The sequence below is a fragment of the Zootermopsis nevadensis genome, unplaced genomic scaffold, assembly GCF_977971745.1.
Source record: "Zootermopsis nevadensis isolate Lab colony 2312 unplaced genomic scaffold, Znev_1.0 Znev_ptg000032l, whole genome shotgun sequence".
NCBI lineage: Eukaryota > Metazoa > Arthropoda > Insecta > Blattodea > Termopsidae > Zootermopsis > Zootermopsis nevadensis.
Window position 1 is genome coordinate 3854875 of NW_028259164.1, and position 15274 is coordinate 3870148.

The following is a 15274-nucleotide window of genomic DNA, read 5'->3' on the forward strand; positions in this document are numbered from 1 at the left end:
CTGAACCGTGTCGTAAAGGTCACTGTGGTACAAATTCCTATCTTCGTACATACAAGCATCTACCATGGATCGAGCTAAATCACGTTAAAGAACTCCCAGCAAACAGGTTGGGAGGGTGGATCATACTTAAGTTATTAAGATGCTGTAGAAGACCGTATTGCCATGGCAACCAGCGCGATGGAAGGGTCGAAGACAGGTGAGAGACGAGTCTCGTAGTCGGGAGGTCGTGGGTTTGATCTCCGAAAGTAGCGAACGAATTTCGGTTAAACTTGGTACTTGTTGTAAATTGTTTAATTTCGGTTAGAATCTTTCCGATTAATCCATATTTTGAATGAAATCAAAATTAAAGTTGACTAGTTACGTAAAAGGAATAAATAAATCATCGTAAAAGTCATTGTTACGTATCACAACGTAAAAGACGTTTATCTCACTGAGGTACACAGACTGATTTCAAAAGTGTTTTTATGTGGTGAGCATATGCAGCGTTGTTATGTTGGTAATAATGGGTTTGTATGTGCAACACATGGACATCGAAACCAAAGGCTCTGGGCGTCGAAGTCCACCTGGAAGGACACAGCAGGAGTTGTGATTGTCAAAAGTGTTGCTGCTGTTGGACACGTCAGTTCTCTACAGCTGGATTCCAGCGATTCCAGAACTTGATTGAACGAAATTTGTGGCAAACGCGGCCAGGCCACTTTCCATCGTTGATCACATAGGAATCTGTGCTTCCGCATTTTACGAACCCAAGTTTCCACATTGTAGGTCGGATTGTCTCGAGTTTACTGTGCGTTATTACTTCTGCAATTACTGTATAACCTTCAGGGTGCAATGCGTTCCTCCGAAACGTCGTTAGCTGCCAACATGTCGACACAGCACCGCAACCCAGTAAACGATGATCCACATTTTTACTGTTACGAAAACCTAAAATCTTATTTTAAAGAACAAATGTTCTGTAAATAGTAGTTTATGAACGTTACGTGACAAATTTTTGTTCTTTATTAAATTAGAAAGTAATTTTTATGATGAACGGCATTTAAAATACAATCGACGTTAAATGTAAGCATTGTGGGCAGCATGATGAATATCTGTGTCTTTTATGTCATTCGTTGCTTCAAAATAACGCTGAAATATTGGAATGTTACAAACTGCTTCGTCTCTCTTGCAGATCCAAAGCCGCAGAACGAACAAAATGGCGAATCACACAAACCACCAACGCCTTTCGAACAGGCTATTGTTCTCTCAGGTACGATAACTTCTTATGTGGCAATGATTTTGTCTGGTTTTTGAATCGGACTTCACCCAGCGACCGGCAAGTGCGTTGAAGCATCAGTGCACCTTCCATATTCATCTTCGGATTTTACTGCACTCTTAACATGTCTGTAATGGACACAATGCCTGTCAATCATGACAACCGGAGAACAGTACTTTTGGGGCGTATTGTCCTTATTTCACGACGACCGTCCGAGTCTCTGGCGAGTTTAAGAGGCCCCAGATATTCGAAAGTCAAAATGTACATTTATTATTCTAAGTGAAGGGAACATTAAGAACGGTAGCAAAACAAAAGGAATGAGTGGACTTGCACATGAAAATTTGAACTGCATCTTTGTTAGCCCACGCGTCGTATCTTTGGTTAGGTGTGAGGAGCAGGTAGCCACTGAGATGCTGTTTTGTTTTAAACAGGACACGGCAAATTCCACCTGCTGCTAAGTATCGGCTGTGGATTCTGTCTCGTTGCTATGGTGGGGGAGGTGTTTGGCACAGCCTTCCTGATTCCTGCCGCACAATGCGAGTTTGAAATGGACTCGTCGGAGAAGGGGCTTCTGAATGCCATCAGTTATATAGGTGAGATGCTCTGACGTGTTAATGAACGGGTAGCAACAAATATGTTTTCCTGCGTATGTAAGTTAGGATTAATGGCGTATTAAATAAGGGATATAAAATTCTGACTGCGTTCGTATTACGTCACAATAGCATATTCTGTTGCAAATGAATCTGTATTGAACCGAAATCGGGCCCATGTTTGTACTAAGACATTTTGGTTGACAAAAGTTATGAGCCGACTGCCGTCTGTTCCAAGGGATGATATGCAGTTCTCACCTGTGGGGTTACCTCGCTGACACCCGAGGACGCAGGAAGACGCTGATCGTGGCGCTGGTGCTCGATGCTGTCTGCGGCCTGGCGTCGAGTCTCGCTGACACCTACTGGCTGTTCTGTCTCCTTAGATTTTTCAACGGCTTCTTGTGAGTCTTGGCACTGATTCCAGTGTCGACTTCCACTGTTCTACAAATGTTAGCTGTATGTTTCGATAGACAACGGCCATCATCAAGTTGACGTAAACTATAACAAAGTTGTTGCATGTCTTCGACGCAAATAATAAATGTTGTGTTCATCACGATAAGAAATATTAAATTATTTACGATAATGCTGTTGTTATTTGCAAATAAGATGTGTCATGATTTGAGGTTTTCACAGCGGCGAGTATGAAGATTTCTGTCTTCTGGGCTGTTGCGCCGTGTAGTCTGGTCGATGTTAACCAACGTTTCGGAGGTCATATACTGCCTCCGTCATCAGGGCGATGACAACCCAGAAGACAGAAATCTTAAAGATGTGTCATGTTATGTTACGTTATATTGGAATAATATTCTAAAATGTAATTTGAGGTTACGTATTCTCCACGGCTTACTGGAAACGTACGCGTGTTAAGGAAGTACAATATTTACTTGTATGTTCTCAGGACAAATGCATTCTGAATTATATGGGATAAATAATGTTTAAACATTCCTTTAATACATTTTTGATGTATTTCATCATGCGTTTTGTTATTTTGTATGTGAATGCACAATTGTATGAAAAATATAGCTGCAGTATAAAACACCATGCTTAAAATTTTGCCTTGAAATTTGTCGTGGAGCCCCACTCGGAAGCTGCGGCCCTAACTGAGGCATCAATGTGTGTGTGTGTGTGTGTGTATGTGTTTCTTGATACCCAAAAGTGACACTTGTGTCTGTTCTGCGCGCAGCGTCTGCGCCCCGTCGGCCGTCGTCTTCGCCTACCTGGGCGAGTTCCACTCTGCGCCCACTCGTTCCAGAGCCGTCATGTTGGTGAGCGTGTTCCTCTCCGTCGGCGGAATATTTCAGCAAGGTAGCGTCACGTTCCGGCCGTTTATATCACCGAAGGACCCTGTGTCGTCCTGTTTTGCCGATTTACCACTGCACAGCTCAGAACCTGTTATCGTAATTTGGGTTGGGATGGTAATGTCAGAATTTGACTTTACGAAATTTGGTGAAATTCATCTGACTCAGGTCACGACGCAGTGTGGGCTGTTATGAAAAGGCAGTGAACTGCAAATTCTGTAAAAGGGCCACAGGTATTCTTGTAGGTCTAAAAACTTGCCCGCGACTGTTGTCCGATCTTAATGAAAACTGGACCGCATCGACAAATATTAATAAAAAACTCCCCGGTGTCAGATGTCATGAACATTTCTTTTTTCAATTCCTGGGCTCTTCTGACTAAGAGTTTCAGGCGCGATGGGAACTTCGCCATGTCTGTCCGTCTGAAACAGCGGAAAAGATTTTTACAAAATTTTACACTGGGGAGTTTAACAGAAATTTGTCGACACGTTCAAATCGCGTTCGGAACTTCATAGGAATCTCCAGCCGAGATCGAAACCACATGCAGAAATTCGTTGCCCTTTGTGGCGTCTGACTGCAGGTTTGGCGTGGCTGATCATCCCCCAGGACTGGGCCGTGCAGCTGCCGTGGCCAGACCTAATATTCAGGTCCTGGCGCGTGTTTGTCGTGATCAATGCCCTCCCGAGCGTCGCCACCGCCGTGATCCTTTTCTTCCTGCCAGAGTCACCGAAGTTCCTCTTCTCCAAAGGAAAGGAGGGGCAGGCTCTGGATGTGCTTAGGCGCGTGTTTGCCGTCAACACCGGGCGACCGGCTGAGGAATATCCGGTGAGTCCTTTCTCCTTGAGGCACTACCGCCTTCATAAATTCTCTTTCGATTAATGTTGTCCATTGAAGGGTTAAAGTGCGTGTGTTATAGTTTGTTACATTTTAACGCAGCTTCTGATGGCTAGGTGGCACGCGTAGTAATGGACGCGCGTGAAATTGCACCAACTGCTGTTGTCCAGCCGACGTCAGCGATCGAAATATTCAAGAGCATGTGGTTGCAGACAAAACCGCTGTTCCAGCGACCCAACCTGACCCTCACCACTTTGGCCTGCATCATCCAGTTTTCACTGTACGCCAGGTAACAGATAACGCATTGTGTACGCAGCTCTTCGTAGGAGCTGGTGGTTTCATCGGCGATCATCTCGTGGAGATTAATAGAGATTATGAAAAAAAAAGTCTTTGAAATACATACAGACGCTGAGCTAACATTGTTCTTAAATGAAAATACTTTATTCTGGATTTAAATGAAGTGACACAAATAATAGCGTGCTTTTGTTGTAGCGTTGTTGAACCTTCCGGTTGTAAATATGTATAAACAGACAGTCAGGTGGATGGATGGATGGACAATCCTCGATTCACAAAATCTTATGTGTTTCGTACGATTATTTCCATGAACAGCGTTAACCAGTTCATCTAATGGTTACGTGTGGTGTTTTCTTCGCGGTACGGACTGAATTCTTAAATGTTATTTAGACGAGCTTCGGCTTCAGACGCTTGATGTTGCTGGCTTTGGGTGTTACTCTCGTGAATTTGGGATCGCGAGACAATTCACTGCCTCCTCTGCTTTCGTTCCTGAACAGTTACAACGGATTCGCCGTTTGGCTGCCTGACCTCTACAACCGACTTTCAATTTACACCGAGCGCAATCCCAACCACTCTCTGACGATCTGCGAGGTGGTCACTGCTTTGGCGAACAGCACAGCAGTCGCTGGCGACTTCGTGCGTTCGACACAAATCGACAACCTAACAGAATTAATTATGGTGAACAGTACTGAGGGTCACGTCGCAAACGAGACATGGGGTCTTAATAACATGTCGCCTTGCACCTCGACCGTCGATCCAACGGTGTTTCGGAACAGTCTTGCTGTAGGGTTAGTGTGCATCACCGTCTACACCTGCGCTGGTTTTCTGGTCAAATTCATCCAGAAGAAGCTTCTTATGGGTAGGCTAAATGACGTAACTCTTGCATATAAGTGTTTATGTACATCACAGTCAGAGGTCCTTGCTGTCTCTAACTCCCTGATGATGGAGGCGAGAAGGATCTCTGAAATGTTGGTACAGTACGCGACTGTAACCTTGAGACTTGCAAGGAATGCAGGTAGTCCGAAGCGTTAAAGGCAGACGCCATCTTTTCTCCTTCCTCCTTCACCCCACTTCCTCGTCCCGCAAGTCTCAAGATTACATTCGCGGACTATAAGCTTGTACCAGACTACACGGCACTAAAATCCAGAAGACAGCCATCTTCGGATTTACCGCCGTAAAACCCCCAAATCCTGCAATGAGGAACATGTCTGGCTTTTCCTATCCAACAAACATTTTATTTTCAGGAAACACTTAACCCGAACTGATATGATTTTTAATATCGATACAGTTAAAAAATGTTTATTGTTACATCTTAACTTTGCCATTGGATGCCGCTGATAAAACGAGAAAATTTAGAGACGCTGAATTTAGACTTTGCGAACTGAATCACAAACGCCACTGGCAGTGTCGTTGCTGCTGTAACTGAAGTTTGTTGCCGGAGGTCTGGCCTCTGTTTAGCCACTTCTTTTCTGGTGTCTCCGTGACCCGGAAGGGAAGCGATCCATTGAAAAAGATGGAAAGGAGATGTTTCATGACCGACGCTAATACGAACTCTTTTTACATTGTTTGGTGTGTAGACTCCGCCTTTGCGTTTAATTTAACTAGCGTCTTGTGTATTCCAACGTCCGTACATCGCCGACATGATTCTGTCGGACGGAGGTGTGTCGCTTCTGTGACAGTGTTTTGTGTTGCCAGTGGTCTGCTTGGTGGCATCCAGCGTATGCATTGCGACAATCAACGTCGCTAACACCGAGCTGTTACTGGTGGTGCTGTCGTCCATCTTCATAGCAATGGCTGGAGTCAGTGTTAATATGCTGAGTAGCATTGTCATTGACAACATCCCGACGCAGCTCAGGTAAGATACTTCAGTCGATAAACGTGTTCTGTATAATTGCATCATGCCTCTCGTTCAGTTCTAGGCCCTGAGGTGCTCGTGGGTTTCGTAAGTCCCTCCAAACCAATACTAAGTCACAACCTCTTCCAGACACTGTGCAGGTGGTAACATGTCAGCTGTGGTATTGTGTGTTATGACTCCTGTATTTAGTGTTGTAGGTGGTTACCAGCGTTTTGGAGGAACGTGCTGCCTTATACCCTGAATATGGAGACAACAGGTTTCTCTAAAATGTCAGTAACCAACACTAGATTAGGTACTGTTCTGCAGGGCAATGGCCATTTGCCTGTCGCTGATGTCTGGGCGACTTGGAGTGACGGTGTGTAGCCTTGTGCTGGGCATTCTGTTGGACTCCGCATGCAACGCATCTCTATTCTCACTCAGTGGGATTGTTCTGGGTAAGCACTCTTACTGTCTGTCTTCCATTTTACTCTGGGTTCATTGCATTATGCTGTTCGGATTTTAGTTTATGTCTAATATTACAATTTGTTTATAAAATTGCCTCGAGTGCTTTTATTTCATTTATTTTAACCTTATTTTTTCCTTGACTGTGCAAAAATGAAAGGTCAAAGAGGAAAACCATGACAGTCAGTACTTCTCCAAAACCGTACTTTCTTTACATGAAGTTAAAATCAGCGTCTGTTTCCAGAGACAGGAGTCGTTGCACAAAGTGTCAGTGCATGCCATGAAATGAATTAAACATTTATTAAAGTTTTCATTAATTAATCTTATAACATTCTTTTATGTAACTGATAATATGTTCTGTTCTACAATTTAATTTATGTGTATTTTTAAACATCTTCTATCGAGATGAACGTCAGGTAGTTTACTTCTTCGCAACGGCAAAGTTGGTTTGTCTACATACTTTTAAACTGTTTCAGTATGTTGCATCCTGACATATATGCTGCCTGGACCTCCCAAGGACACATGCTAAACTTACCACAGGATCTGTTCTGCCAGCTGTACTTTATCCTCAGTGTATGCTATTTTATAACAATAAAAACATTGCATTTTTTGTAATGCAATTTTTCATGAGAGGTGAAAAGAGGAGGTCACTTGATGTAAAAGAGATTAATTAAATCCAGGAAGAGCTCTGTGATTTATTGAAGACTACGGCTGACAGTTACAAATGCGACATACGGATAGTCATCTGTCCACTAAAAGGAAACCGCAGGATGCAAATAATTCAATTGACACTTCACTTTTCATGACAGTACTTCTGTGACTAGTTGAAAGTATTCGTCGCTTCATTACAAGTTTTTATAAAAGGCGTACAGAAAGAAGAAAGGAAACAACATCAGAGCTATGAAGTAATTAAAAACATTAACTTATTGTTTGCCATCCATTTGATGTAATTGAGAACACAATTAACAACTATGTATTTTAAATGTAGAAATATTAGAAAATATTGTCTGACCCAAATTAGGCACACAGAACTGAGATTTACAGTTCTTATAGCAGTGAATATATTAAGTGTGGTCTTGTGGGCTATGAAAGTGGTTACCATATTTTGAAGGAACCTCTCAACTCCATCTGTGGAGTAGAAATGTATACAAGACTGTACACCATCATAACACAGGAGGCCACATTTAATATTGACATAAACACATTCCTGATTTGGGTAGATTCAATTATTTACAAGCAATTAATGACATGATTGACTTTAATTTTTCATCCTTCATTACATTTACAAAGACTTCATCTACATGTTCATCAGAGAACAAACCTCAGCAATAAACGCATCCTGCATCTGCACTGCCACCTGTTAGCATCCCTATTTGATGTCCTTATCAGAAATCAGTGTCATTAGAATCTTGTTCCAATCTGAACTTTCCAGGCCTACCCGTAATAAGCACCACAAGTGGTTGTATTGGATAGGCCATAAAATTGTATTTGTTACTTTGGACACCTCAGACTAATGTGCATGGTTGCACGTGGAAAACATTTTGTACTTCACTGAGGAAGGGCAAGTAAGGCAGAAAGTTTTGTTGGTGGCAACAAAAATTTAGAATTTAAAACTGTAAAATAAAATTGCCAAATTCTAGTACATTTTAATAATGCTGACTTGCAACTCCCCTTGCCCACAAGCCAGTTCCTCAACCATGGTATTTCTGAGTGAGATTTCAGGTTCTTGCGGTGATGAATATAAGGGTGACGATGTTATATGAATGACTAGTCATGTCATCTATATATTATATTCATGTGTGTACTATCAACACACCTGAACTACAACAACATTTGAGTTAATATTTTAAGTGGTGCACTGCCCCAACTAGCCATTACTGGTTTTCAAATGCTTAGTCTTGATATTCACAGCATAATTGTCTTGCGATATAATTGAAATGACGCGCTCGTAGTTACCATGGTCGAAAGACTTCTTTCTTTCTTTCCTTTGACCATGGTAGTTACTAGGTCTTGACGACAAGTTGTCGCTTCCCAAGCCATATTTTGTTATCTCTGTGACGAGGTACGGTATGCAGCTTAGATGAACTAACTTCTTTGGAGTTTGTGAGCGGAATATAATATGTGTGGTCTTGCTGCTAATTCTTAACTTGTTTTGTTTAGTAGTTTACGTAACGAACATGAGTGTTTTGGATAAAGAAACGAATTCAGAGAGGAAAAATGGTGTAGCTGTCATCAAAGCAGAGTAAATTATTATGTTTTAAATGTGTTTAATTATAATCCTATGGGAGTGATACAGTTACGTTTATTTGTCAATATTACAGTCATGATGTTTGGGTTTCGTGTTCTAGGTTAGGAATTGTGATTGGTTTTAATGGCATTCTACTTCTGGGTGCATGTCGGTAATCCGCCCGTGTCAATGTACGTACTCGGTTTCAGGGTTGGGATGCTATGCTAATTGGTGAAAGGTTGTGATTAACTACCGCAGGCAAATATGTAACTTATAACGAAATGCGAAGGAAGCCGAATAATAACGCAAAATGGAACTTATTGCAGCATTTGTTTAATAATCATAAAGGTGTTATGAAGTTATAAAATCCATATTTAGAATAGCTGATCTGCTGATTGTAAATCAAATTGCGGTGTCCCCCAGATATAACCTGTAGCCAAAGTTGAAGGTGGCTGTCTTCTGTAAAGTTGCACCAAGCTCCTCATATCATTGGCTTCACCAACCTAATAGGTGACGTGTATAAAGTAAAGTTTCTCATTATGTAATGTCAGAATGTATCCTCCTACTTCATCCCACATGTATCTGAATATTCTGTGTCTGTGCACTTTGTTTTCATGTACTTGTATCGTATATTCTTTCGAAGTAAGTGACCATAATTTTTGTCTTTGTAACGAGATTTTGTTCAAAAATATGTGTGTGCATCCGTATTTACATGTTGATATTGCTTTCAGGTTTATAATTTCTGATCATACAAGAACATTATCATTAGAATGCATTTCTGAAAGTGATAAAGAAAGACTTGCAGCACGGGATGGTGATAATGGCAGTGAATACAATGATAAAGGAGATGAAAGTACTTCCCAGCCGTACAAGAAACAGAAACTGAGTAACAGTGAAAAGAAGAGACTTAGGGGACAGAATAAGGCACGACCCCCACCCTTTAAACATATCAGGGAGATGAATTTGTGTCCAACTCTGATTGACATCTCTGAAAGTGAGGAATTGCCAATTTGTGGCAATCCCAAGTGCAGCTTTCTTCATGATGTGTCAGCATATTTGGCTGCAAAGTCACCCGATCTAAGTTCCATGTGCTATGTATATTCCACGCAAGGCCGTTGTCCACGAGGTGCTTCTTGCAGGTATAAATTTTCATGTGTCAGTAAATCTGGTAAGCTTTTACACTTCAGGCATACATAGCTAGTTTCACTAGTTGATTCAGTAAATAGTGTAGAATATGGGATACATTGGGAATAAAGATAAAAGGCTTTGTAAGTTTACTGAATATGTGTGTGTATACACATTTATTTTTATGTTTGTTTATTGCAGGTATAAATTAACTTTTGACAGATCCAATCATTAATATAGACTCTGCACCACATTCTGCTTAATATTTTAATAGATTAAGGTTCTTAATGTTTGTACTAGCTTCAGAGTTCAATGTCCAGATGTGCGTCAAATCACATATACTCAGAAAGGGGCCTGAAAGTTATAATTTCTGCCAGAGCTGAAATATACGGCCAGACATAAACTGCCAGTTAATTGTAAATTTTGTGCACATATGACAAACACAACAAAAGAATCATTGATTGGATTACCTGTAAGAACCATACTTTGGTTAGTATGGTATTTAAATTTACTTGTGTAAATGTTTTTATTTATTTTTTTCAGGTTTGGTTCACAGCACTTAACCCCGTCTGGCAGAAATATTATTAACATTACATTACATGAGAAATTTCGTGAGACAAAATCAACTTTTAATCAACTTGACAAAAGTGTTCAGTTCAGTCTTCGCAAACGTCATTACGATTTTTCCAAGAGTGACTCCGTTATTGCCAAATATGACAGGAAATCTAAAGAGAAAGTGCAGTACAGACACAGTAAGAAAGATTTGCTACAAAATGAAAGCAAAGGAAAGGAGCAATTAACAAAAGAAGTTAGTGGAGAAAATAACACTTTACGTGACGTCAATGATAGGGCAGATGTAGACTTTATTTGTAAAGTAGACTCTGAAAATGACAATGGAAGTGAAAACTGCGCTGATGGAGACAGTGTGACATCTGTGGGTGAGATCAAAAGATCTGGAGCAATAACTGATGAAGACGTGATAAAGGTTCGAACGGAGGAAAGAAAGAGGGTAATGGAATCAGTGATCTAACATTTAGTAATTACACGGTACTTGGTCTTCCTTAAGCAGTTCCGAGTTACTCTAAGTAACTGGCGTTCACTTCATGAAGCAGGGTCCTTAAGGTGCTAATTATCACTAGTCAGAAAATTCACTTTTATGACTTTTGTAGAACCTGGAAGTTCATTGCCATGTTCACAAAAGCCTTCCACAGATCCCGGTTCTGTGTGTAGTTCACACACACTGCCACATTATTTCTGTGAGGTCCATTTTAATATTATTCTCCCATGTACCTTTGGGTCTTCTTAGTGCTCTCTGACATATACAGACATTCCTACAGGTTATATTTAAACACATTTTAATTTGCCTTGTTATTTTTATGTGTGTACTGAATTTGGTAAGAATATTATACAGTAATTCCTTCCCAGTTGAATCATAGTTTGACAATAGCAGTTTGAACCATAAAAGAACAGGGATCAACATCATTCATTTATTTCTTAACAGGTTGAATGGAATGGAAAGCTTTATCTGTCTCCGTTAACAACAGTTGGAAACCTCCCATTTCGCCGAATCTGCAAAGAGTTTGGAGCAGAGATTACATGTGGGGAAATGGCAATGGCTAGTTCTTTACTGCAAGGCGTACAGCAAGAATGGGCTCTGGTTAAGAGACATGCATCAGAGGACTTGTTTGGAGTCCAAGTAAGTTTTATTTATGTTGTCTGTGTGAATTAGTAACTCACATTATGTCCTATCTGTACATTCACACCAAATCTACTGACCATAATTTTATATGCAGAATCGTCTTCCTCTCAGGTATTAGACCGTGTGGCCATTTATGGTTTCATGCCATCTGTTCAGTGGTTGTCCAAACCTTATCTTTCCTCTAAGCTTTTATGTTTTATTCTTTTTTGTATTCAGTTATTTTCCATTTTTCTTGCGTGCGTGTGTTTGTCATAAGCTGTGAAGTTTGTAAATCCTGTTAACAAATTTTTCAGTCACTTCCTAGAATTTTGTATCACCGGATTGAGTCACATTTGTGGGCGCTGGTGTCTTTTGTGCCAGTCTTGCATAATATTTGTGTTCTGTTGACTCTTAGAGCAATCCTGTCGCACAGAATGTTTTCCATATGACAGACAGCCTGTGCCTCTCCACCAGTTATTTTTACATAATGCCACTTGCTTTGTAGTCTTACCTTGTGATTGTGGTTGTTTGTCATCGTTACAGCTGTGCGGTAACAATCCATATGTTATGACACGGTGTGCCCAAATGCTAGAAGAGAAGACGCAGATCGATTTTATTGACGTCAACCTGGGCTGTCCAATAGAACTTGTTTATCAACAGGTACGTCAGGCGTGTTAATAATAGTTAATTGTTAGGTATTAATAATGTAGTATTGTAGGTGGTTACCTGCATTTCTATGAGATGTTGGTGTCAGATCATCACAGGTTGAGCTGTTAGGTAATTTTTTTCCAGGGTGGAGGTAGTGGCTTGCTGAGGCGTGAAAAAACACTGGAGTCAGTAATTCGATGCATGAGCAATGTTATCAACCTCCCGCTGACTGTGAAGACGAGGACCGGCGTCTATGCCAATAAAAACATGGCCCACGCGCTCATACCAAATTTCCAGGAGTGGGGTGCTTCACTTGTGACGGTCAGTTTATATCAGTGGCGTATTTGGAGGTTAAGGTTAGCTTTTCTTTATGTGGCAAAGCTCTTATTAGAGAGTCGTAGTAGCCTCACAGAAGCATCTCTGCCGTTTTTCTCGCCACAGGTGCACGGTCGATCTCGAGAGCAGCGCTATACGAAGAGTGCAGACTGGAAGTACATTGAGCAGTGTGCCCAGTTAGGGTCCCCACTCCCAGTGTTTGGGAACGGCGACATCTTGAGCTATGAAGACTACGAGCAAGCGCTAGTCAACAGTCCCACTGTAGCAGGGATCATGATTGGCCGCGGTGCCCTCATTAAACCGTGGATATTCACTGAAGTGAAGGAGCAGCGTCACTGGGACATATCAAGTTCGGATCGGTTAGGCATTCTGAAGAAGTACGTTAACTATGGCTTGGAACATTGGGGATCAGATACCAAGGTAACACATGCATCCATTCTCATTCTTGATGCAGTTCTTTTAAAGAATACTGCAGGGTTTGGGACTGAAATTTCAATGATCATTCAGTCAGTAGGATTTGAGGTTCAAGGCTGTGAGTATGAAGGTGGCTGTCTTCTGGGATATTGCGCCATGTAGTCTGATATCTCCCACACTTCAATTAGGTATTTGTATCTGTTTCAAGGGAGTGGAGAATACCCGGCGATTTCTTCTCGAATGGCTGTCTTTCTTGCATCGGTATATTCCAGTTGGGCTGTTAGAGTACCCACCTCAGAAGATAAACCAGCGCCCGCCGTATTATCGCGGCCGTGATGAACTGGAGACGCTGATGGCTAGTCCTAGCTGCGCAGATTGGCTTCGTATTAGGTAAGAATCCCAGCATTGTTCATTTTGAAATGCAATATCAGGTGAGTTGGTTGATGTGCTAGTAGTTAGTATGTGCAATATATACATTTTCTAAAGATGTGACATTTCCCATGTATTGACACATCTAAAGTTCATGTGAGTTTGATTTTCATTAACACTGCCAAGATCATGGATGATGACTGGTGATCTGCCTCCTCTTTCATGTTCTGTATTGAATATTTCTCGTTGTACACGTGAGACTGATGAAAATTGAATACAGAAATCTTAGTTTTAAAATCTTGATGGAAGAGATTGCTTACAAGACCTGGATGTAGATTTGAGGATATTGTTAAAATGGATATTAAAGAAGTGGGGTGGGTGGATGTGGAATGAATTTGTCTGGTTGAAGATAGGATCTGTGGGAGGAGGCTGTTCAGGGCGGAGAAATGAACCTTTGCGTTCCATAAATGGTGGAGAATTTCTTGACCAGCTTAGTAACTGTTAGCTTCTCAAAAATAACTGTGCCTCAGGTAGTTACTTAGTTTGTTGGTTAGTTAACATACCCTTATGTAGACATTTCTGCGTCAGAAGCTTGTGTGCGGGATGTGCTCCATATTAAATTGTTACTTTCTTCTCCCCACAGTGAAATGCTTCTCGGTCCAGTTCCTGAGAACTACCACTTTCTGCCAAAGCACAAGGCAAACTCTTGGAAGTAGTTTGTGTTCTGTACTGTGCAGTTATCTGACGAAGAAATAAACCATACTGGTATTTTCTGTCATTAATCTCTAACCTTGTCTGCCACACAGCTCCTGTCATGCCTTATGGCCACTGAGCCATCGTCACTCCCCAGAATCCTGATTTCTGAATCTTTGCCCTCTTATTCCCTGAAAGTTTCATCTCTTATATTGTGCCATATTTGTCATCAGCGGATTTTGAGCCTTCGTCTGGTTGAGTCTGACTTTCTATCTCTGCTGTTGAGCGTGCATGTTTAAACTGATGAGACTGTTCTGTGATACTGAGAGCAAAGCACTCCGACAGGCAGAGGGTGCACTGGTACTAAGTCAGAAAATATTATCATCATACCATATTATTTTCGCCAGCTTTGTCAAGTGACTTTTGACATGATATTCTTTGAAATGAGCTGATTCTTGCAAGGTCAGGTGAACGGGATGTGTGTTTTTCTCACCATTGATGTTTTTCTATCCCAGGACTTTCACATTGTGATTCAAAAGTAGTCAGTAGAACTGATCTGGCATCGTAATGGCTACCACAGTGCTGTGCATGAATGAGTCTTCTGTTCTTAAATGTCTACCAAGTGTGAGCGTGTTCTCTGTCTCTGTAAGTCCCATGTCTATTGTCCAGATTGGCATACTGCACTTTAATTAAACTGTACTTTCTATTAATAATAGTGATTTATAAGTGTTGTAGCTTGAAAATTTTAAATTGTAACATTTAAATTATTGTTTGGTAATCTGGCATAAACTTGATTTAAAATTACAGGTGTGAAATTTAGTCTTTGACACATCTACGTGCTATCTACCCTTCAGTGATCTTGCTAAGTTTACTGCAACACACAAACAGATTGCCTGTTACAGTATTCCATGACACATCTACGTGCTATCTACCCTTCAGTGATCTTGCTAAGTTTACTGCAACACACAAACAGATTGCCTGTTACAGTATTCCATGACACATCTACGTGCTATCTACCCTTCAGTGATCTTGCTAAGTTTACTGCAACACACAAACAGATTGCCTGTTACAGTATTCCATACGTGACACACATTGCCCAATAGGATGATAGACGATCTTTGGTATCCATATGATTTGGTTCTGAGGGAATTGACCGTACCTTAGTTACCAAATCCTGGATTGGAAGTGGGTGGGGTAAACGTGTTATTATTGGAATTAGGTACAGGCCG

The 15274-nt window shown here is 41.1% G+C and overlaps 2 protein-coding genes across 4 annotated transcripts; both read left to right on the forward strand.

The window, feature by feature from the left end:
- Positions 1-42: 42 nt before the first annotated feature.
- LOC110827737 (synaptic vesicle glycoprotein 2B) lies at positions 43-7804 on the forward strand. 2 transcript variants are annotated; one of them, XM_022059667.2, is made up of 11 exons: positions 43-196; positions 1166-1243; positions 1681-1842; positions 2078-2240; positions 3020-3141; positions 3712-3956; positions 4082-4254; positions 4757-5118; positions 5955-6114; positions 6421-6548; positions 7032-7804. In XM_022059667.2, exons 1-11 carry the CDS (start codon positions 163-165, stop codon positions 7082-7084), a joined length of 1680 nt encoding a protein of 559 aa, XP_021915359.1. In that variant the 5' UTR covers positions 43-162; the 3' UTR covers positions 7085-7804. The 2 variants fall into 2 exon arrangements, with proteins under 2 accessions (XP_021915359.1, XP_087215824.1); XM_087359698.1 differs by lacking the exon at positions 7032-7804 and having other exon boundaries at positions 6304-6488.
- Positions 7805-8538: 734 nt separating this feature from the next.
- Positions 8539-14130, forward strand: Dus3 (Dihydrouridine synthase 3). Of its 2 annotated transcripts, none has more exons than XM_022059660.2 (9): positions 8539-8617; positions 9514-9921; positions 10451-10916; positions 11409-11603; positions 12129-12245; positions 12378-12554; positions 12675-12989; positions 13192-13373; positions 13996-14130. In XM_022059660.2, the coding sequence occupies exons 2-9, from the start codon at positions 9740-9742 to the stop codon at positions 14066-14068; spliced, it is 1707 nt and encodes a 568-aa protein (XP_021915352.1). In that variant the 5' UTR covers positions 8539-8617; positions 9514-9739; the 3' UTR covers positions 14069-14130. The 2 variants fall into 2 exon arrangements, with proteins under 2 accessions (XP_021915352.1, XP_021915351.1); XM_022059659.2 differs by lacking the exon at positions 8539-8617 and adding an exon at positions 8631-8797.
- The last annotated feature ends 1144 nt before the right edge of the window (positions 14131-15274 follow it).